Source organism: Passer domesticus, chromosome 4 (assembly GCF_036417665.1).
Source record: "Passer domesticus isolate bPasDom1 chromosome 4, bPasDom1.hap1, whole genome shotgun sequence".
Lineage (NCBI taxonomy): Eukaryota > Metazoa > Chordata > Aves > Passeriformes > Passeridae > Passer > Passer domesticus.
This window is the reverse complement of record NC_087477.1, coordinates 72468023-72491707: the sequence shown is the minus strand read 5'-3', so window position 1 is coordinate 72491707 and position 23685 is coordinate 72468023. Positions and strand designations below refer to the sequence as shown.

Below are 23685 nucleotides of genomic sequence, written 5' to 3'. Positions count from 1 at the left end.
AGCACAAAGAGTTCCTCAGATGGTACTGCTTTCTTTCTCTCAACCTAACCTCTCCATTTCATCAAAACTTCCTGGAGCAATAGCTACAGTGTTTCCAACCAAAGAAGTACATTCAGCACTAAAACAGGATTCATCCCTTCCAGAAAGGCTGTCACACCTTAAAAAGGGGATGGATGAAAACAAGACATGATGCAATGAATGCGGACCAACACAGCCCTGCTCTTCTACTCTGTGTTGTACAGTTCAATCCTAGCTCAAACTACTTCCGTGGGACTCATGGATACAGGTCTGTGCAGCCCTCAGGACACAGAAAATCCCTATTTTCCCTTGTCTATTAACTGGGCACTGCCTCAACAATCAATCCTATGATGACTACATTGCTGTAATGGGAAACATGGTCATGAATTTGGAATGTCTGGCTCATTAATACCAGCTAATACTGCTGTGCATGACATCAGTTGGAAAACAAGGAAAAGAACCAAGGAAAATGCATTTAAACTATGGACTAGTACTTAGCTTTGTAAAGTAAAGGGATCGTGCTCATGCTGACAAAGCCATTCACTAAAAAATCCTCCAGAAAGAAAATAGGCAAAATAATACTATATAAAAGGTATTGAGATAGAGAACATATTCAGAAAGCACAGGCTTACACTGGTCACTTGCGCCAACAAACAACTGAGAGTGACCAGTGTGTAAGTGCACCATCACAATGGGCTCAGCTGCACCAGCTGCAGAGTAAATCCACTATGCTGATAGAAAAGCCATTTGCTTCATTCTGCTATCCCAATTTCTATTAAGAGACTAATTTTTAATGAGCCCTTTTGTACAAATTAACATAGTCAAATATTAACCTTTCTTACTCCGTAAAACATCTCAGAATTTAACATTAAAACATATTTACCCAATGTTTATTATAGCAGAATTTCCAGAGAAGCTGCTTAATTTTGACTTATGAAAATTATATTCAGGGTCTTCTTTCATTGAAAGACAACTGGAGAAAAAAATTGCTTTTGGGAAGTGAGAAAAGAATGTCCACAATGGGCTGCAATGGGAATTTTATTCTGAACACCCAAATTGATTTGGAAATCCCTTTCAGCTAAGCACAAAGTTCTCCAGATCAGCACTACACATCTCCTTACAAGAATTTCTTGGTTAAGAAAATGTTTTATTTCTAAATATGGATGGCTAGTTACAGTATCAGCACATCAGTACAATTACGCAAACCTCTCAGAAGAGCCAAAGCCCACCCTGCATTTCAGCAAGTATTCACTGGTGTTCTACTCAGCACTACCCTCCAGTAAAAAAGCCAGACCAGCACAAAAATGGGAGTGGCACATTTGATCAGATTACAAGTATGATTTCTTTGTACCAATTTCATCCTTTTCAGTGGTAGCCAAAAAAGAATAAAAACGTCGTCTTGTGATATTATCTACAAGACTGCTTTTTATTAAGGAAAATACAAAAAAACCCAACAAAACAAAACCTCCCACCCCAAAAACCAAACACCCCAAAATTCACAGAAAACAAAAGCTCATTAAAATTATCTTTTACTCCAAGTGAGAAGAGAATGCAATTTCAGAGCACAATGTATGATAAAGCAATGAAGCACACTGAAGCCTCCACAAACTCATATTAAGACTATCTGCTGACTGAGCAAGTACAAGTATTTGCACATACAGGCATATTGCAATAGGCTGAGCTACACAATAGCTCATTTTAAGCTTTTTCTTTTAAACCAGACTCGAATCTCTCACAGGTACAAATAATTCAGGAGCTGTTTAAATGCTATGCTGCAATTAGAGGTTACTAACCTGAGATGGTTGCAAGTTAATTTTAGGATCAACTTAGGATGAGCTGACCATTTGCAATTTAAAATACAGCCTTATCACTGGAATCATTTAGGCTTTCTTCCAGGTTTCACCTTTAGCTGTTCACAAGAGCTAAACTAGGGTTTGAAGATGTTCTATTAAGAGCGTGCTGTAGATGAAAGCACTGATTTAAATAATCCAAACCAAACAAAGAAAACCCACAGAAACACGCCTCCTGAAACCAAGTTTAATTCTGGGTGGAAGCTGCCAGCTTTGCAGTTAAGATGCAAGAAGCTCTGACTGTGCTGATCCTCTGCGATTCTTAAAAAAACACAAGCCAACCTACAAAGGGATCTTCAACAACCTCTACCGAGAGACGCAAATAACCCTCTAGAACACAGGGCAAGCGCTGAAAGACCAGCTGCTCTAGCCGGGAGAGCGCTGTGGGACTTCCCACACGCCCCAAGCCTCCCCAAGCACCAGCAGCACGGCAGAACTGAACCTACAATAACACACACTGCTCTACCAAGGTCATCTTGTTTTGGCCCTGCGTGTTTAAATGCAGCCACTCTCCGACAGAGCCGAGTATGAAATATTCATGCCGGGTGCCGGAGCGGCAGACGCCAGGCTGCGGGGCTCTGGCTCCGCGGGCGGCAGCAGCGCAGGGCAGGAGGGATGGCCGGCACCGCCGGGGCTCCAGCCGGCAGCCCCCACGCTCCGGCACCCCGAACACCCGGCAGAGCCGTGCTGCCGCCTTCCCCCCCGGCGGAGCCCCGCCTCGCACAAAGAGAATCCCCTTCCCGGTTAGCTGGTTCTCCCCCGGACTCGGAGAGGCGACTGAGAAGCGGACGAGGCCGGGTTCGCCCACAAGCGCCCAAGTCCGCGCCCGCCCATCCCGCCGGCGCCGACCCCCGCGCCCGCGGCTGCCCCGCTCCGCTCACCATGAACGCTGCGGTCCCTCACGGGCGGCGGCGCCGGAGCCCCATTGCCCGCCCCGCACCGCGGGCCTGGCTCCCGCCGCCCGGGCCCGCACGGCCTCGCGGGCCGCCCGCCCGCCCCGCCCGGGCCGCCTCCCGCGGGTGGGTCCGGCCGCGCCGCCCCGCCCCGCCAGCCGCGCTAATCACCCGCGGAGCCGCCGCACACCATCGCTTCTCTCCGCCTCGCCCAGCGCTGCCTGGGCACGCACGGCACCGCCTGGCACACGCTTCCCTCCTCCCGGGCCGCCCTGCCCTGCCCGGTGCGGATCCGGGTCCATGACGGACAGCCCAAACCTCGCACAAGCTCGTCTGCATTAGCCGCAGTCTTTGTCAGCTCAGCATTACGGGCGCGTTCAGGACGCAGCTGCATTCCTCAAACACTGACATCTCTCTGCACTGGCTTTCCACACTGCCGCTTCCCCTCCCCGCGTCCCTGGCTCCCAGCCAGGCGTTTGCTTGTACCGAGTCCCGCTCTGTGCCTTGCTGAGACAGCCTCGGTACCTGTCCGAAGTGCAAGAGCAGCTAAAACTCACCAACCCCTACATCACTGCCGAAGGAACAGCACCAGCGTTGTGCTGCAATACTTCCCTACAGCATAAGCATCTTTTCAGTACTCATGCTTTGTCCACCTCTGACAGCTGTACGAGATATAGAAATCTCTTCAACAGTTCAGACAACTTCGCTATTACCTCTTGCTAAATATTTTGCCTCAATCCAGATAGAATATGACCCTTAATTTTTCTTTGTCCAAAGGCTCTGTCGTTTAACTCAGTAGAGACACCCAAGTTGCTGTGGCTTTGTCTTTGGTAGACTTGCATTTTGAAATATTATCTATTGACCTGAAAGTGTTGCCATTTTCTCAGTTCTGCACTAAGAATTTCATATTCTTAAGTATCACTGACTGCGGTTTGCAGCTGCCAGGGTGGATTACTCATGATTTTTATCAAAGTCTGATCCTCAATCCCAAAATGATCAGCAAGGACTGATCTGAAAACAATCAATCACTTAAGCATTCTGCTTTCAAAGGGTGGCTTTACAGAAGTTAAATTATTTTCTCAGAATTGCTAGGTGTTATATCAGCTATTGTTTTCAACCTGTGACTTCACATCTATTTCACAGATTCAGTGATACAATGCCAAATACGGAACAGCTCACTGTTAGAAGTATCTCGGCTCCATTCCCACCAATGCCAATTAGTTGCAGACACCTGCCATCCAAACCTGTCATGTCAAAGCAAAAGTCAACACCGCTCATGCAAAACACTACAGGCTCCAGTGCTAATGCTTTATCTCATGAACTATCTGAAACTAAGTTATCACACATATCAAAAAACCATTCACATAAGGTATAGCTATTAACACAGGCAAAAAGCAGCTCCTGAGGAAGAGCACTCTTGGATGGGCAGTGGTATTCCTGCAGTAGAGGTCTGTGCTTTCACACTGAAAATAGAATTATATTGCAGCTCTTCTGCAAAGCAGACTGGGAGAGAGGGATGCCTGGTGACACAGGGTAAAAAGCAAACTGTAACTCCCTGTAATTCAAACCACATCTGGCCACAGGTTAGAGTTGGTAGCAGCCACTATTTTTAGGTTGCTGCATTTACAAGAGTACCTGAGACTACTTAAACAGGTTATGTACAAGATTTAATTACATTTTATTTTTTCCACTGGCCTCACCCAGCATATGAAATAAGAACTGGACCAGAATTGCACAAGCAAAAAAACCCTATTTTTCCCCTGGTTTTTAAGTCTTACCACTACCTCTAGAGTGCTTCAATGTTCCCTTCCATTGTTTCATGACTGTCTAATGCGTTTCTATCTGAAATCCCTTCCCTTTTCTAAATGGAATAGTTGACCAGACAAATTTCAGCTGGTGCACAACCAGCACCTCCCCTCCCTTCTGGCCCCTCACACCATTTCTGTGCCACCATTATACAGCCACGTGGCTTGCAATATGCTGCACTGGGGAAATGACACCACCAAACCCACACCTTTTGTTCTGTTCCATTAGTTTGGTTACCCTGCAATGCCTGCTCTAGGGCAATGTAAACATGAAAGGAAAGGAATATGCAGCAGGACTACCAGATCATGAAATTTGTTACGAACTTTGGGTTGGGAAACTAAGATCTGATTCTTCACACGGCACCAGGCCACATAGTAGTAATTTTAATAAAGACCCTTATATATACAATAATCAAAGAGAATTTAAGAATACTGAAACCTCAGGCAAAGATCAAATTATGAGACTGTCCTTCAAAACTTAACAGAGAATACATACTTCTGAGTTCAGATTACACTGTCAAACAATTTCTTAGGGATCTTTACATATAACTTTAAAACCAGTACAGAACTATTCTGAAATGCAATTAATTTATTAGTTACTGATCTAACAACCTGAGAAATCAGAATTGCACGCTCAACCTGTACACTTTAATTATCTGCCAAGCTCTATGAATAATTAATGGTTCAAAATTAGCCCTACTTGCTTTACACAGTTCTCTGTATGTGTATACACATATGTTTAATCCTCTTACATTAAAGATTTGAGCAGAAGATAGCAATGACATGACAGAACTTGACAGTAATAACATGTGTATGACATTTTATCTTCCACCAGGACATCTTTCTCATCTTTACTACCACAGTATTCTCCTGTTCCACACTTTACAAATTAGGAATGCCTAAGCAATGTAGAAGATAAGATACTATGGCCAGGCTGTGCAGAAAACTTCACACTATTCGTAGGCATAATTTTGAGTGCTCTGAAATTTTCCTCTTTTCCCCTGGGAAGCAGCTACTTTTCCTTTCAGATTACAGGGGATACACAACCTGGGCTGGAAACTGATGTGATCCCACACAATCACACTAAAGTTAAATGAATAAAATAATCCATACATCTTACAGAAATTTAAAAGTAAAGCAAAAGAGTGAGAAGCCACATACTCTGTTTTGCAGTCCTGTGCTTCAGCCACTGGACTACCCTAACAATTTTTCCATATACATATTTTTATAACATCATATTTTGAGCAAGATTTAGATTAAGGAACATTTGAAACCTAAGCATAGACAAGGCCAGGTAAGTTCTTCCAAGAAAGAATAACAGCTCGCTGTTTTGAAGTCTGTTGCCTCTAATCATTCAGCGTGCTCTGTATCAGATGGTTCTCACCCCTCAGGGCTCACATTTCGTTTGTGCTATATGTAAAATTATTAAGTGGGTTTTGGTTATATAGAGTGACATGCTTCATTAAAAAAAAAAAGGAAGAAAAATATTTGAAGTAATCAGAGACAGAGCATACCATGAACCATGTTGCTTAAGAATAGCTTTTTACTGTCAAAAGGGGGATCTTCAATCAGATTGTGCAGTGTAATGTTAACGAGTGACTCCAACAACAAAAAAAACCACCCTCCTGCTTAGAACAGTGCAAAGGACACCACTGAATCTGCACATACAAATGTGTGCACACTTTCCCTAGGTACTGACACTGTCTGGTACACTGCAGTGTTAATCACATGGAAACATCTGCAAGAAAGGTCTCCAGCAGGACAAGCATCTGGGAAATGTCTGAGCAAGAAAATACAAGCTAAATGGTTGTTTTATTTTACTGCTATTTTCTTGTGAGCATCTGCCAGAACAAATGCTTTCAGCATATCCCATAAACATTACTTCCAGGGACTGGAATTCCACTGGATATGGACTTCATGTGAAAATATAACTTTACTTAGTCTGTATGCCTACCCACTGATCTCTCTCTCCACCTTTATTATCTGTGTAGTCTCAGCATCATACCCTTCCAAATAACCTCTCAGCAACTTTTTCTTCTGACATTTCACATTATTGCTAATGTCGCAGAAGAAAACCTACCCTTCCTATCTAGTCTCAACACTTCTTACTGTGGCTGAAGATCATGTTAGAACTGTTTCCCTCATTCTGAGAGACACTAAAATACAAGGACTCTCCATACCACATCAACCTGATGCTAATACCACTCTGAAATGGCCAAAAATCCAGATTAACTCCAGGATCTATAGGAAACGAGCCACAGGAATACCACATTTCATCTTGCAAGTTCTCAAATCAGTTGCAAATACCAATACTTGTAATCTTCAACACAGTGCAAAAGTCCCCAGGAATGCTACCTACTTTGCAATGCTCAACTTGTATTTTATGCAGTTCAGAGAGCCTCCAGGGCACACAGGCACTGTTTTGTTTGCCAACAGTTGTCTTTGTTGGTAAGTATGTGCACACTTGTATCTATCTCCGTGACTCCAGCACAAACACCATACTAGTGTAGGGAAAGATACTTCACTTGATATTTTTAACCATATTCTACTTCTCCCCTGTTTTCAAATCTCTCTGATAATTTCCCTTCTGCTGCCTCATCAAGACTTGGGTATCTTTAAGAGTCTCAGACCTCTTCAAGTTTAATACTTGTCTGCCCTTAGAAAGTACAGAAAAATAAGGAAATGTCTACTGCATTAAAACCTCTGAGTGTTTTTCCACCCATGTTTGCTTCTCTGAGCCCTGACATTACCTCTGAAGCCATTTCTGGTGCCAATTTCTTACATGCTTAATAAAAGCTTCTTTTGTACTCATACTGAGTGTGTGCCGTATTTTCTCTCATCACTTGGCCAGATCCTTGTGCATTCTTTAATTTTACAAAAAAACCCCCAACAACTATATGAAAAGGTAAATATTCCTGAATACAATCATCTTCACAACTTAAAGTTCAGTCTTGACAGGAAGAAATTGTAGTTTTTTAAAGATACACACAAATATAATATATGAAGGAGGGCAATATACCTTCATAGTGTGGCTTTAAGTGATGACTATTTTCAGGCTTTAATATTCATGAAGCTGTTTCCACTGAACTTTGTCATGCTCAAGTGCCACTTTCTCAATAGAGCACAAGAAAATGACGTGAAAATACTAACAGGCATGAAAAATTTGTAATAAAATCTAAGTAAAAAATAGAACCAAGAATCCTCAGAGAGAGAAGGAGAATGAGAACATAAAATTGGCTAGTCTTGCTTCAGAAAGACACTTCAGGCAAAAGCACCAGTCTGGGTTTTCAAAATCCTTACATCCATATTTTCAGGGTTTCAAGTAACACACAGTACCTCCATTCATTTTTCAGAGCTAAAGGACATCAGCTTTGTTTCCTGTTGCTAGCAAGCATGGTAAGAGTTAGCCTTTCAAAACCTGTATCTACCCCCATTCTTTAATTTTAGATGCAGTTTGAGATGTATAATCTGGAAGATAGACAAAGAAAACCTTTGGGTCGAGTTTCTCAGGAGCTTGGTCTGCTTAACACACAATTAGCACAATGAAGTCTAGCAAAGCTTTCTCAATTTCACATGTCAGCAATGGAAAAGTTCCAGTCTCCAGTTAGAATAGGCAGTTTCAACACAATATTTAGGGGCTATACACCCGCTTTCAAAAATTTATTGCAAGCTCTGCTTCCCAGCAATGCTTTGCCAAGTGTTGGTGCAATGCAACAGCCAAAGGCACGTGGTGTTATTTCCAGGCTTGCTCTCTACAGACATCTATTTTCATTCAAAAACCCATGAGGGGAGAGGGGGAATCTGAAAGCCTCCCGTGTGTTGCCAGTAGAAGGTTACTACAGGGAAAAAAACTTACTGACTACACAAAGAAGTAAGTGTTTAAGTACCTTTCTATTAGCACAGGAACACATACAAATACCAGTTGCATGATGGATTCTTACTCAACATAAATAAGAACAAACTTCCACTGATGTACCAGCTGTCCTGAATAGTTATAATCTCTGGCATTGAAATTTTGAGGTTAGAAAGAGTTGTGTACTTGATACTCAAAAGTTGATCATTTTTCCATGAATTTGTGGCTTCCTGCATTTAAAAATATCTTGTGCTTTCAGCATTCGTATACCATTCCTGGTCTTAACGCTAAGTATCAATTTGGGCTACAAAGTAACTGTCCCAATTGAAACAAAGATAACAACTTTAAAATTACAGCAGTTCCCCCAAAACCTACCACCACCATTGAAACAGACCCTGCAGCAGAGACCAGCAGCTGACATTGTAACTGCAGTACCAACTAACCAAGCTTATCCTTCTACTTAGTATCTTTACTCATGAAAACTGATACTTCTCCTCCAACACTGCCTGCTACACCTCTTTAGCATCCCTCCATCTCCCAGGGCTTTTGATCCCCACAATTTACCAGGCATTCTAGAGAGTAAGAAAGCTAATATAATAGCTTTAAATCTGGAAAAGGAGGAAAAAAACCCTCTCATTTCCTTTCAAAAGCACTTTGTAGCTTGTCATAGCTATTTAAACCAATACTCAAAGCTTACTGTTTTCTATTAGTCTGATGCTTGTAACATACTCTGTACTTTCACAGGTTGTTAACACATGGAAAGAAGTTCCAACAGCACCAAAAGCAGCACTTTGTCAGCTACACTCTGCTAGATTATGACACCTGATTGGGTCATATTAAATGTTTTTATTATTAATACTCAGGAACAATCATCCTGACATGGTATTAAATCACTTTATTTTATTGTGAATGGAAGTTACAACTCTTGCTTTATCTGTTTAAATATGATAGTATTTTTGGTTTAGGCAGGTGATTTTCAAGACAGGACAAGGGCAACACACTCTTTGTAGATTAAGAGAGCCTGCTGGAATTGCTGAATGATCTATTTATTACTGTTCTTGTTGGGGAAAAAGAAAAGACCTTTTAAGACAACATTGACATAATAGGTTTCCTTTTTTTACTTATTTATATTTACCTTCACAAAAGTTAGATGCCCTTTACATATGATTACAACAAAATAAAAGTATTTGCAACTGGATCAGAAGGAAAGACACAAAAGAGCTGTGCACTAAGGCAACTTGCAAGTTTTGGGTTATAATTATTAAGTGAGGAGGTTAGTTACACCTTTATTTCCAGAGAATGTAACAATAGTCAATAGGTCAGACTAGCCTTCTAACTACACCTTCTTACACTGCATTTGCTTCCTGTTAAAAAAAAAAAAAGGAACTCTGCCATGAACATCTAAATCCTGCCTTTCTGAAGGCTGACAAATAGAAATGAACCCAGCAGTGGAGAACATGGGAAGTGACTCATTTACACCCTCAGACTTCTCATGCAGAGCACAAAACAGGCACTACACATTTTCTAGCTTCAGTGAAGTCTGTGTGCAAACACTCACCCTATTGGCAGCTATAGCCATCAGTCACAATGACTTACCCAGGCTACCCAAACTCTGTACAAACAGGAGACAGTGCTCTATCCAGAGCTGTAGCTCTGGCTCCTGCCACAGCCAGCAGCCAGCCTGAACCAACCACTTCCCTTCCAGAGGCCCGAAGGGGCCATGGGAATGCAGCAAAGCATGGCTCAGCAGGCACTCAGAAAAGCTCTGTATTTTTAGCCACTGCTGGCCATCAGCAGAGGCTGCAGATGTGGATGTGGAACAGAGGCAGCACTGCTCAGGCACATGGAGCTGCACGAGAACCTCCACACACCAGCAGGCTGGGGACTCTGCTCTGGGCTTTTTTTAACCTGGAGAAAACATACTGCTTATAACAGCAGAGTTTATCACTGTCTGCTTAAAGCATGGGTTGTAGTAAATTCTTTCCATATTTCTTGCTGGGTGCTGTTGCTTTGGAACTCTTTTCCATCTAACAGATCCAAGCCAGAAAACAGACTTTGATAAAATCACTTTACTTCATCAAACAAGGATTGTAGCTTAAATCAAGTGAAAATGGAATTGAATTCTAATTAACCTAATTCAACTTACAAAGTTTTTCCTACAGTAATGTTATAAGCTTTACTGTTCATCCCATAGCAAAGCAACACCTGTGAGTCAAGCAATTTATTTTCCTGTTTCAAGAGCTCATTTGCACTGTATCATGTGCTGCAGAGTGAGCTTCTTCATTAAAACTGATTATAATTGACTGGAATGTTGACCCCCTCCCCCCCTATATAGCCATATGCTAATTATTACAGAAAAACATTTGGGAAAATTACAATCCCCAAGTTAAAAATCAGTCATTTTTAATTATCAAGGAACTACCATTAAAATTTTTAAATATTCTAACATGGAATATCAGCAAATGAGATCATAAAACATTCAGACCTGAACTTTTAAGTAAAGATTGTAATTTAAAGGCCTCAAGTGTTATATGTGCTGAATTTTACCAATACTGAAACTTAAAAAAATAAAGATATTCCATTGAGCTCTTATTGGAATTCATATAGTGAAAGCTAAATTGTACAACCCTCATAGGGTCAAAGCACACTTAGAAGGGAAAAAAAACCTCAAAGCTTGCTGATTAAAAATTGTTTTTGCAATTATAGAAAAGAAAATTAAAATAAATGCACTATATTAAAACAAATTTAAAAAAGAAAAAAGCAATTGAATTTCACTGGGGATGAAATCTGTAACATGTCTCTAGGATATAGCCAAAATCTGGCTTTCCTCTATATGACTTATTCTTTTAAAACACAAAATCTTGACTGGCCATGTGCAAACAAGTTCTGTGAAGACAGATCACATGAGAGAGACAACCAAATGATATGCTGGTTACCTCTTCTTGAATTTTTAAAGAAATTTCTTTTGAAGAGCATTTACTAACAAAACTGGGGGCAGAAATGTTGTTGCAAATAAATAGTATTTACATATACTTCTATGCTTGCTGAGCTTGAAAAGAGACAAAAGTTGCTGCAAAGCCTAGTTCAGTTCTACACTCTGCTGGGAGAGAAATTAACTCCAGTGGTTATTCTTGGTGAAGTTCTGTCATCTGACTGACCTAGTGCATTTTCAAACACCAATTGCAAAAGCAACTGGCATAACCAGTTCTGCTCAAGCAGAATTCCTGAAGGGAACTGATAAAAAATTAATCATGCAAACCTCCATTGCAAATGCACTACCAGCTTCTCCAAGGTTACTCATCCTGACAGCTTCTAAGTTTTAAAACATTTAACTGGATAAAAACTATACAAAAGCTCTCAGTGACCCAGTAAAGCAGCCCAGCCTGAGCATATACCAATATTGTTTCTTTCTCAGAAGACTAATACTCACATATATTTTCACCATAAAAAACAGGACAAGCAACATCTTAGCTGGAGTGATTTTAATTCCTATGTTGTTAAATTACAGTATGAAGCTATGTAGTATACACACTTGTTGAACAAGAGAGTGCTGTCAGAAGAGTTTTTACAGGGCTTGAGGAAAGGCTCATGTGCTCAAAAAGCCTGTGTGAGCATTGTTTTGGTGAGGGTCACCTAAATCAGGCTGTGCTTTTAAATGCCACTGAGGTTCAATTAGTGACTTACAGCACTAGTCATGACTCAAAGTCTACATGTCAAAAATAACTTCAAAAAAGCACCAAATTATTTAGGGAGCATTAGTTATTGTTCCCCAAGAGGCACTGCAGACAATTGTTTTAAGCTGCAATTTTGCCAGAAACTCACTAATGGTAGGATGCCATACCACATAATAATTTAATAGTGACTGTTGTGTAACAAATTTAATACCGTCATTCAAAGCTGTAATGTAAGATAGTTTGGATGTAAAAGAAAAATATTCACAGTACCAGCAACAACCACAAAATGTCAATAAATTATTTACCCAAAGCACATGCACTACAATAAAATATACTGCTAAATGTCAGGGTACTGCACTTATTAAGCCTCTTCAATTTTGTCATCAAAAATCTTTGGTGAACACTTCAGAACCACTGATTGTGTCAAGACAAGCTGTAGATCAAGTCTGAATGGTTGAGTACAGTGACAAGTTGAAAAAGCTGCCTCAATTTCATCTTAACAGCCTAACTACAGCTAAGAACAGTCACATGACATGTGGATTTCCAGAATACTTTACCCTGAATTAAGCAGCACAATCCTTCAAATCAGCACTTGCATTTCACACACAGCAGCTGGTTTGAAGTTTTGCTACATGGTCTCTTTCCATGCAAACATTACTATTCCCACAGTTGTTTGAACAAGGAAGTGACAACTGAAATACAGAAAAAGCTCCAAACATAAAAAGGCTACATGCAATCCAGAAATGCCAGATCAAGTCAGACAGATTGAAAGAGGCTGTTTTCCTGAAAGAGCAGCTCATGAGCTACTGACCTCATGGCTGGATTTCACAAGATTTTCCCCACTGGAAAGGCAAATCATTTGATTCACTAGCCAAGAGCTTGGGTTCATCTGTAGCAGAACCAGTTCTCTAAAATGTTGCTTTCAACAATGCTGGGAAAGCATTTCACTTAGGTTTTTTATTCTCTTATGACACACTAAGGGAAGCTCTTCATGCCCCATGTACTCAGTGTAATGATCAAGAGGAACACATTCTTCTGAACAGCACTGTTGTGACAGAAGTAAAATTTCAACCAAGAGCCTTTTCTGGTACTGAAATTGTGTGCAACTCAAACAGGCTGCACAGTCCTATATACAGATCATAAACTTAACTGGCTTCTTCATAAACCACTAATCCTAACACAGAATTAAACAAATACCTTGTGTATTTTCTTTGGGTCTTTCTGTAAGTTTTCTCCAAGAGGTACTTTTCCAAACAACTTCCATCGCACATCATTTTGTTTTTCAAATCTTGCACTCTGCTTTCTGGTAAACAAATTCCTTTAAAAGAAAAAAGGGATTATTAATTATAGTAAAAAGAAGGATGAACATTTGTTAACCTTATGTATTCTAATCACATATGCCAACTTCCAACTCCTCTTGTGGTTGTGCTGACAGACACTGTGTCCCAGCTTCAAAAGGTACATCATGCAGTATTATCACCATACCAGGCAATGGACTTTGTTAAATTATAACTTTTAGTAGATAAAAAGAAAGTTCATTTTCCAACTTTCTTTAACATTCCTGGAGATCATTCAGCCTCAGTCTTTTAAAAACAACTAAGACATTAAACCTCTTGCTGCATAAACATTCTTTATCCACCTGTTACAACACATTACTACCAAAAATCACAAAAACCTTGGAGACATAGTACCCTTTTACTTCATCTGTATTTGATCTGCTTTCATAAAAGATTATTTTTCTAAATAAGCTTAAAAGCAGCTATCAAAACACGTTAATTCTGAAGTCTTTCTGAAATGTCTAATATTTAGTTTAAACACTGTAGGAACAATTACAAAGCTAGACATAAAGCCACTGACAATTAGATTATAATTAAAAACTAACTATGTCAATAAAACTAAAGTGATTTGCCACACTTGCATCTTCACACAACTACTTTTTCCGAAACTGGACACAGTACAGACCAGTCTTCATGATTTTGATGTCAGTCAGCTCCTTGAAGAGCACAGATATTCTATCCCCATTGCATGCCTGCATTATTAACGTAACCAATTTTCTTTTGTCCTACTGTCCAGTTTATCATCACGTATTCAAATATGTCTAGGTTAGTTCTGTTATTTACTCACCTCAAGGCAGATTTTTCTGGAAACTGACTATTGTTTTTTGCTCCCTCATTTAAAAGAAAAAAACCCACTGAGACAAAAGCATTTTCCCTACTGCAATCAGCAGGCAGCTCCAGCACCTTCAAATCACAGATGCCTCCATTCTGACATTACTGCTTTTCCTTGCAGTTACCACCTTAATGCCCTGTGTGTTGGTCCATCAAGTACACATTGTTTCTTACATAAAAAGTGTGATTGTTTGGGAAATAAAACTATTTTGAGTTGCACATTCTAGAAGAGCTGAATACAATGTCTGCAACAGGAACAAACTAGGCACTAAAAAGTTGTTTTTCCTGGTCATTTTGTACCAGATGCCATGAAAAATATCACAGCTATACCAACAGAGATAACATTGCTGGAATACAAAAGATATGTTTCATATGTGAAAAACAATTAAGGTTATAACATCAAAGTGTGCTGAAATATATTATAAGGTTAGTAGTATGCACTGCCACCCTTAAATATGCATCTATTTATACAAATTGTCACATGCTTCTGTATCACAAGGGTACAGTTACCTTGAAATTCAAACCAAGAACAGATTATCATATTAAAAGATAAGAACCAAGTGTTTATGTACAGAAACCGTGCAAGTCGATTACAAGTGATGCCAAAGCTAAGCAGTAACTGTGCTTCTCCAAACCCCTTTCAGCTATGCAGAGATTGTAAGGTAACTAAGCCTGAGAGGATGGATCAAGCAAGTTCTAAAATGTATCTAAGAATAAAAAGGAAAGCATGGCAAAAATAGCATCATAAAATCTACTTAATGTAAATAGGATACACGATGCAAGACAGAGCGGCTGTTCTTGCAAAAGGTTTTTTTTCAGGATGTTACTACTGCAGAAGCAAGCAAAATCCAGACTCCAAACCATCTTCAGAGGAAACAAGAACTTCTAGCACCAGGGCCACCGGAAAAGCCCGGTAAGAGGCACATCTCTGTGACAGCTCCGTGCACATTCAAACCCTTTTGCAAGTAAAAGACTGCCATCACACTTCATTAGCACTACAATAACACAAAAATTAAAGGCAATTTTCTCACTGTCTCTATCCACTTTAGAGGTTCCTAGCACAGGTGTACATACAAGCAACAACTTCAGTCTCCTCTGAGGGATTTTAAGAACATCAGTAAGTCTTTACCGTCAGAGCAAAGTAAAGATGAATTGGAATGATAAATTGTAACAGCTCTCTGCTGCAAGTGCCTGCATAAAACGAACCAAATCTGAAAAGCCAATCTCTCCCACTTCCTCTCAACTCAATTCCACAATCCTAACTATCTACTTTCCCTTCAGCAGCACGTCATAATAAATAATCTGTTCTACAGCTTATCTAGCAGATGGCACAGCACTTGCTCAGCTCAGTTTTCTCTATCCCTGCATTCTAGGGCACCAGGCATCTCTACCTCCTTTTGTATTATGTCAGGGATTTCCAGTTCACTTTTAATTTTATATATATATAGATATATAACTGAAAGCAGCAGGCATGGTCAATATACAGAATTCATTCTATTTCCTCCACCCTCTGTCTGGACCTAAATCCCAGTGTTTGGTTGGTGTCCACACTCTTTACGAACTCCAGAAATTCTCAAAACCTTCCAAAGGCTTAACGTTATCAGCAGCCACAAATCAGCACAACCAGATGTAGAAGAGCAAACTACAATGTGTTCTTGCTTTGACTGAGGACACACAGCATTAAACCTGGATCTGCCCCAGACTGAAACACACCAAAGTTAACATATGACAGGATGGCATGGAAGGAGCAGAAGAGATACCACCTAATTTGCACCTAAGAAAAACTTAAGGGAAAAAAAAAACAACCCAAAAAACCAAACAAAAAAAAAACAAAAAAAGGAAAAAAAACTAAAAAACAAACAAACAAAAAAAACCCAAAAAAACCCCAAAAAAACCCACAACAACCCAAAAAAGAACTATGGAATGTTTTCTGGCTCAATTTCTACAGAGCTTTGCAATAAATCAGGACAACACCACAGGGTCCTGATAAAGCCACTACTTGAGATTCCTGAACTGAAAGTAAACCCTTGAAATATGCAACTGCCTTAGGAGGAAGTTTCTTCCATATACATGTCAGAGCAAATAACTCAGACAAAAACCTTTAATTTTTCTGCTGCCACAGCACCAAAAGGAATTATTTTTCTGTTTTTACACAGCTCCCTCAGATTTTAAAAAAAAGCACTAAGCCATTTCACTTCTTAGCAAATTCATTTAGAAAAATTCCACACTAAAGGTAACTTAAGAAGAGCTTACTAACAGAAAATGCATGTTAACAAGAAGCAAAACTTCTCTACTTGAAAAAAACAAAACAAACCCCTAAACAAACACCTTCACTCTGAAGATGAGCCCAGAAATTCTAGGGTAAAAGATGTCAAAGCTTCATTACAAGTGTTTTAAGATAAAAAAATAAATTGAGATCCTGAATGTAAAAAAGGGCTGACATGACTTGAAAGAAAAGATTACATGCTCATCATTAGTTCAGTTTGACTGTCCTCTTCAAAACTATCAGAACACATCATGATGATTTACAATAGGGATATTAACAAGAACATCTGACATGATGCATGGTGTCTGCAGTCTCATTAGCATGGAGTCATTAGAGTGTCATGGATTACATCTGCATTCCTGTTGTACATGCCCACTATTTTACACTAAGTGTTTGTAGTTGCTTATTTTAGAAAAGCCAAGCACAGAAGTTAAATTGAGATCACATTTCAGTTAGAAAACTGCTTTTTCACAGTCCCCTACAAGCAGTATTTGGCACCAAACAGCTGTTTAACCTTGTTATTTTAATTGAGCTGTGGAGAGGGATTACCTACCTGAAGAGAATTTAATTCTAACTCCAGAGTTAATTTTTACATACAAAGAACATCCTGTGGTACAGGACAGAGATGGAACAATCTTTTTCTTGAACATACAGATATTGCATCACCATTCTATACTGATCTGCCCAGCTGCCTTTTCTGTGGGGAAAAAGAGGAAGTTAACACCAAGAGGCAAGTTTAGCAGTGTCAGGAAAACCTTATTTTTTAATAAAACTTAAGAAACTATTCAATTTTGGTTCCCTAAGCACTGCTAAAATAAACTTACAAGATAGCTGCTAATATATGCACTGCACACATGTATATTGCCACTCTTTATGTAGCCTTGTATGCCATCATGATCAGGCTGAAGCCTCAATCAAATTTTGAAAATGTGGTTCTAAAGATATTAGAACCACATCAATAACAAGTAATCAAGTCAAACCTATCCATACTGTGTCTGTTAGAGCATTTTCAAGCTTCTGCTTTTTAAAAAAATCCAGCATCACCACTGAAGAAAGTTTATCTACTTCTGTCCAATTTTCTTTCCAAAAAGACAGAAGGTCTGTGACATAACTGAGAGCATTTACTGCCCCATGAAGAGCTGAGAGCAGCAGCTCCACAAGCATTCAGCTATTCATTTTTTCCACATTTCAGCTGTGCTTTGTTCCAAGCAAGGTCAGTCACTTCTGTGAAGTCACCTCCTAAGTTACTCCCTTCCCCCTGTTCAATATTCAAACCTATCCTCTAAAGCAGCAGAGGCAGTGCTGCCATGGCTTCTGTTGCCAATTTGCTCCAAGTCTTGAAGTCAGCTGCAAAGCTCCTTCCTGAAAAGTCTCAAAGTTTTCTCAAGCCAGGCAGACCCAACACTGAGCCATTCAGATATCTCTGAAGTTTGGTACCACCAGAGTCAAGGAACTGTTTCTCTGGCACATGTCACTGAAACAACAGGAAAAAAGGATGGGCTCCCACAGGAGCTTCAGAGGCTGAAGCTGATCCTGGCAGGCACACACACCCCCCTCTGGACTTCAGGAAACACACAGTATCTTTTTACCAGAACGCCCAAGATATATCAGTTTACTGACACAAAAGGGTAGAGGAGCTTAGGATTTAGGAGTTTTTACAACTAGAGCATTTGGGTTATTCAGAAAATCTGAATTTCAACTTGACTGATGTGACTATTTTGCCAGGGCTCTTTAGAGGAAGTTCTGCAGTACTTGAACTACTGACATGCAGCACAGAATCACAACTGCAAGCAACAGAAAAGTGAGATGGCAGATGCTGCTCTGTGGTAGACTAACGCTGACCCAGCACAGATTACATTTCCAAGTAAATGGGTTCCTTACTCTTAAAAAGATGGTTGGTGTACAGAAACATGTATGAAAATTGTCTAGAAACTGCCCCAGCTCATGCAACTGATGCAATTTCTTATCTGCATTTAACCAAGACTAATTTGCAAATACAAGTAATTTTTGTTACAAGTTTTAAAATTACACACATAATTTCCAGCTCTCAAGATACATGCTCCAAAGTTTAATTGTCTTTCAATTAAGATTATTTTCAGAAGACAAAATAAGTGTAATAGTCATGCAAATTAACTACTGGAAGGACTTACCAGTCTCATGAGCACAACAGATGCAAAATAAGGACAGTGGAGAAAGTTCAAAAGGTTCAGTTTTGTAGAACAATTCTATCTTGAAAGACAGTTTTTCAAATGATTATCAGACTGGCATGTGTTCTTAAGAAGCAAGAAAGAAACAAAGGCAAGTCAAAGTTCATTTCAGCTTCTTCTGAAGGAAGACCCTGAAACTCCCCTGATAACTCTAAACTGCACCAAGAGAGCACCACTTGAGCCCCTCAGCCAGGCTGAGGCTAAGGTCCAGGTATATTTAGATAAGTAAGCAGACATTAATCATAAGAACCAAGTAAACCCACACTGAGCACATAGGCACTGTAAGACAGGTCTCCACAGACATTACTCCACAAGGCATCCAGAAAACTGCATTGAAACAAGACATTTTAAATAACATGCAGCACCTATTAAGCAAAAAAATACATTAAGATTAAATTTAATCAAATATTTGCTGCATTGTCAGCAAAAGTGTCCAGCCACCTTATCTGATATGGTATTAATTTAATTAACACTATCTAGGAAACATTCCCAACAATAACATTATTTTCTTCTCATCTTCCAGTGACCTTTTCTATTCTGTATTAATCATAATTTTTGCAACTTACCAATAAACAGAAGAAAGAGTCTCACCTCTAGATGTTCCTAATTTGCTCATTTAAACAATTTCCAGAGACTGAGAAAATAAATCCTGAAAATTCAGCAACATATTCTACCAAAGGAATTTTTGTTACCTGATTAGTGGAGGAACAAGACTGACACATAAATCATGATGGCTGAAGAACTGATGGACTGGAGAAGGGACAGCTGTCAGGTGACCCACCAAAGTCTCCTGAAGTGCTCTAAATCTACATTCTCCAAAGGGAAAAGTAACAATTGGTACCCATGACCCAGTAACACTGGTTTTCAGAAATAATTCACTAGATGCAGTTCTAACATGCCCTCTTCTCAAACCCAGAGCACCTCTCAGACAACCTATACATCAACATAACCAACAGACAGAACACCATCAAAAAAGCTCAAGTACTTTGGCTACAGTGAAGAACTTCCATAAACAAGTCAGAAGTTATGCTTTGAATAGGATTGCAAAATTACATACAAAAGCAGGGTTTGCAGAATTTTGTCTCTGCAAGATTGCCAAAGGGCAGACTAAAGGAAGAATAAAACTTGGTTTATGGATAAACAAATCAACAGAAACAAAGCCAGACAGCCTACAAGCTGACTTGGCTATGAAAGAGGTAACTAATCACAGAACTATGTTTTATAAATTCCTACCCATTTTATAAACAAAGTTTTCCAATCACTAACACTCCAGTATGTTCAGTAAGAAAAACAATAACACTTTACAGTGTAAGAGATACCTGCAAGTCTGGAAAAAAAAACAACCTCCACAGCTGAGAGAAGCAGTAATACAATATAAGTTAGCAGTATAGGATACCTGACAGCTTGCAATAGGGTAACTTGGAAATTTCTCTAGATTTCTGGGAAAAAGAGCAAGGTTTAATAAACTATTTATCAAAACTACAGTATTCTGCATCTATCTTCTTACAGGTCCCCCTCATTTTACAGGGGAACAAAGCAGTGCTGACTGCACTGAAGTGTCCAAGACATGCAAAGATAAATCAGGCAGTAACCTGGTGAGTTCAGCTTTAGGACTGGTTGCAGCAAGCCAAGAACTATTTTGCACATGGATAATGCACAATGCTGGTCTACCATGCAAATACTGAAGAATTTTCAGAAACTGGAACTTCAGCAAGTAAGGACTGTCATACAAAATCAACACTCAGGTCCAACTTCAAACAAATATATTAGCATCAACCAGCTATAATTAATGACCTTTTTCTAGCTGGCCAAATTCCCAGTTACTCTCATATTACCAGAAAAATTGAAATTCCATTCCTAAAATCTGAAAGTAGATTTCTTCATTGATTTGAAGCACTATTACCACACAAATAAAAATCCTAAGCAAAAAGCTTAGGAACCCATGTAAAACTCCAAGACTGTGCAGCAATAGAGATTAAATATGGACCTGTCTGTATTAAGATCAAAAGGAAAAACTGAATAGAAGCTCTGCCTGGTACCTACAAGACCATATCTGTATCTAGTGTGGGGCTTCTGGACTACAACAAAGAATCAAAAACTGGAGGAAGTCCAATGGATGGCCACTATGATGGCCAGGTGCTGAGACCTGCAACACACAAGCAGGGATGGTAACAAAGGTGTTTTCATTTGGCCTGGATGACCATCCTCAGAGATGCAATGAGGAAAAAATCCAAAAGGCAAGGCAGCAAGGCATGTTTCAAATGGATAAAAGGGGAGGGAAAAAAAATCACAGTGGCAGAATATAAATCCTGAACTGTGCAGTCCAGGGAGGAGAACTCCATGCTTGGATGTGCTCACAAGTGCACGGGGTCCTGAGGAACACGCTCTGGTGCTGAAGGCGGCCCCACACTGAGCAGGGGCTCCAGAAATCCCCCAGAGCAGGGCTGCTCTGGGATTCCACACTCACAGGGGGCTCCTGCCCACCAAGTACGTGCCTTGTCCTACCTCCAACTGCTGCCAAGTTCTTGTGTTTATTCTGTCAGCTCCAGGGTGTAAATGACCCTAATATTTACTGAAGGGTTTTTTAAAATTATTATTCTTATGATATGGCTGGAGAACTTTGGAGGCACTTAATGATATAGCTGGAGAACTTTGGAGGTACTTAATGACTAAAAAGAGAGGCTTGACACAAATAAGGAATGGATTCAGAAAATTTATGGCTTCCATATACCAGTTCTGTTAATAAAATTCTATGTAAGGATGAAAACTTCAACAGACCATTTCTTATTTTAACCTTTTTAAATGAGTTTAAAACCAAAGTTAATATTGACTCCAACTCTTCCACAGATTGTGTAACACAGGATACTGCATAAATCAAAACATCAAGGAGCAAAAATTATATTTATTCCATCTAATTTCACCTTGCTCACTGCATTTTTCAGGAAAGAAAAAGTCAGCTGAACATTACACAGTACTTTGATCAGATGGAGAGATAGAGCATCACACAGCAGTAATTGTGCTGATACTCTGCATTCCCTGTGTCATCTACTTCTCACAGCTCCTTTTAACAAAGGAAAACACCAGTAAAGCTCTTGCAAATTAAATGAAGATATAAAGACCATCTAACCCATCCATTCACTAAACCTTCATAGAGACAGTGAATCAGAATGAAACCAGAGCTTAACTTCATTAATCTGAAATAGCTCCTAAAGTCTCAAGAACATCTGCGAGAACCTTTTGTAGCTCTCACTCTTTCTATTCAAAGGCAAGTGTGTGCAGTGCTGTATTGGGTTTGCATGGCAAAGTTTAGGCAGTGGGGGGCTACAGGAGTGGCTGCTGTGAAAAGCAGTCAGAGGCTTCCTCCATGTCCAACAGAGCCAATGCCAGCTGGCTCCAGGACAAACCTGCCACTGGTCAAGGCTGAGTCCGGTGGGACAGTGGTAGCTTCCCTGGCATAACAGTTCAGAGGGGGGAAAAACCTGCTGCACAACAGCAGCAGCCAAAAGAGAGGAGTGAGACTGTGTGAGAGGAACAGCCCTGCAGACACCAGGGTCAGTGCAGAAGGAGGGGAAGGAGGTGCTCCAAGTGCCAGAGCAGAGGTTCTCCTGCCCTAGAGCCCCTAGAGCAGCCCATGGTGAGGCAGCTGTGCCCCTGCAGCCCATGGAGGTCCAGGATGGAGCAGAGATCCACCTGCAGCCCATGGAGGTCCAGGATGGAGCAGAGATCCACCTGCAGCCCATGCAGGACCCCACAGTGGAGCAGGTGGATGTGCCTAAAGGAGACTGACCCTGTGAGAACTGCAGCAGGCTCCTGTGGCCCCTTGAAATGAGGAGCCCATGTTGGAGCAGGTTTGGTGGCAGGACTTGTGACCCCACAAGGGAAGGGAGGGTGGGGGAAGCATTACAGCTCAATGCTGCATGCAACGTTGAACACCCATCTATGCTACAAACTTCATTCACCAGCCACATCAGACTTCTGTAATGCTTCCTACCACCCACTAGAAAAGAAACATGCACATACCATCTGCTTTTAAGTAATAACTAGACCATGTTAAGTCCTCACTATGCATAGTTTTGTAGAGTTACTAAAAAAAGCTCCAAAACTCAAACTATCACTGAGCAGATTTTCATTTAGCTTCTGTAACGAACAAATAAGTCCAACAAGCCTCTTTAAGTCTTGTTTGTGTAAAACTGTTTCCAGCTACTCAACAGCAAAACTAAGATATTAATCTACTAAAGCAACTTCCCTTTATTCTAAAGAGCCAAATCTCAAAATTTAGTGAAAAGTTTAAGGTAGAGCTAAAAGAACTGAAATTGTAAAGACTCACATTACCCCACACAATAAGGGAAAATAAGGACTGCAACTAATTTAGACAGTTTCAGTTCAACACCTAGTGGAGAACAGGCCACATGACAAAGTTCAAAACTTCATTCTCTGAATAAGACAGGAATTCTGAAAATTGTATCATACAATTTTCAAACCTTTATCAAAATCAATGGCTGTTACCTTTGTAGAATTCCAACTTTCCACCATTGGAAGATTTGCTTTGAGAGAGAATGCTTATTTCAGAAAATTCTCCTGATTTCTTCTGTTTCACAAAGTGCCGTGATAGTAAACACAGATAGGGAAAGGACTTTTAGTCTGTCAGTTCCAGTAGCCAGAGTGGCTTTCAAACAAGAACTATCCAAAACCACACAGTGAAGACTGAATCACCTTTCAGATAAGCACACCTGAATGCCTCTCAGGCTGCTGAAATACTGCTGCCAGCATCCTGTGTTAAACAGATCCTCAGTGCCTATGCTTTCCCACACCACTGAAGCAGCAGCTTGTTTGCTCTCCACTCTTCCCGGCTCTTTTAGCCACCTGCTATTGGCAACAACTTGCTACAAATGCACCCAGATAAAGTAGCAAGAAAGGACAAAACTGCCACTCAATTATTCCCTTCCCTCCA

General features: G+C 40.2%; 1 protein-coding gene across 4 annotated transcripts in view; it reads right to left on the bottom strand.

The window, feature by feature from the left end:
- Positions 1-23685, bottom strand: part of TBC1D14 (TBC1 domain family member 14) — a 64887-nt gene that overhangs the window by 29964 nt on the left and 11238 nt on the right. For 2 of the 4 annotated variants that reach the window (XM_064418740.1, XM_064418739.1), the window contains exon 3: positions 13291-13411. In XM_064418740.1, coding sequence (XP_064274810.1) covers positions 13291-13411 — 121 coding nt within the window. Of the gene's footprint in view, positions 1-2749; positions 2896-13290; positions 13412-13488; positions 13507-23685 lie in introns of those variants that run through there. The other 2 variants (XM_064418741.1, XM_064418742.1) reach the window with 2 other exon arrangements.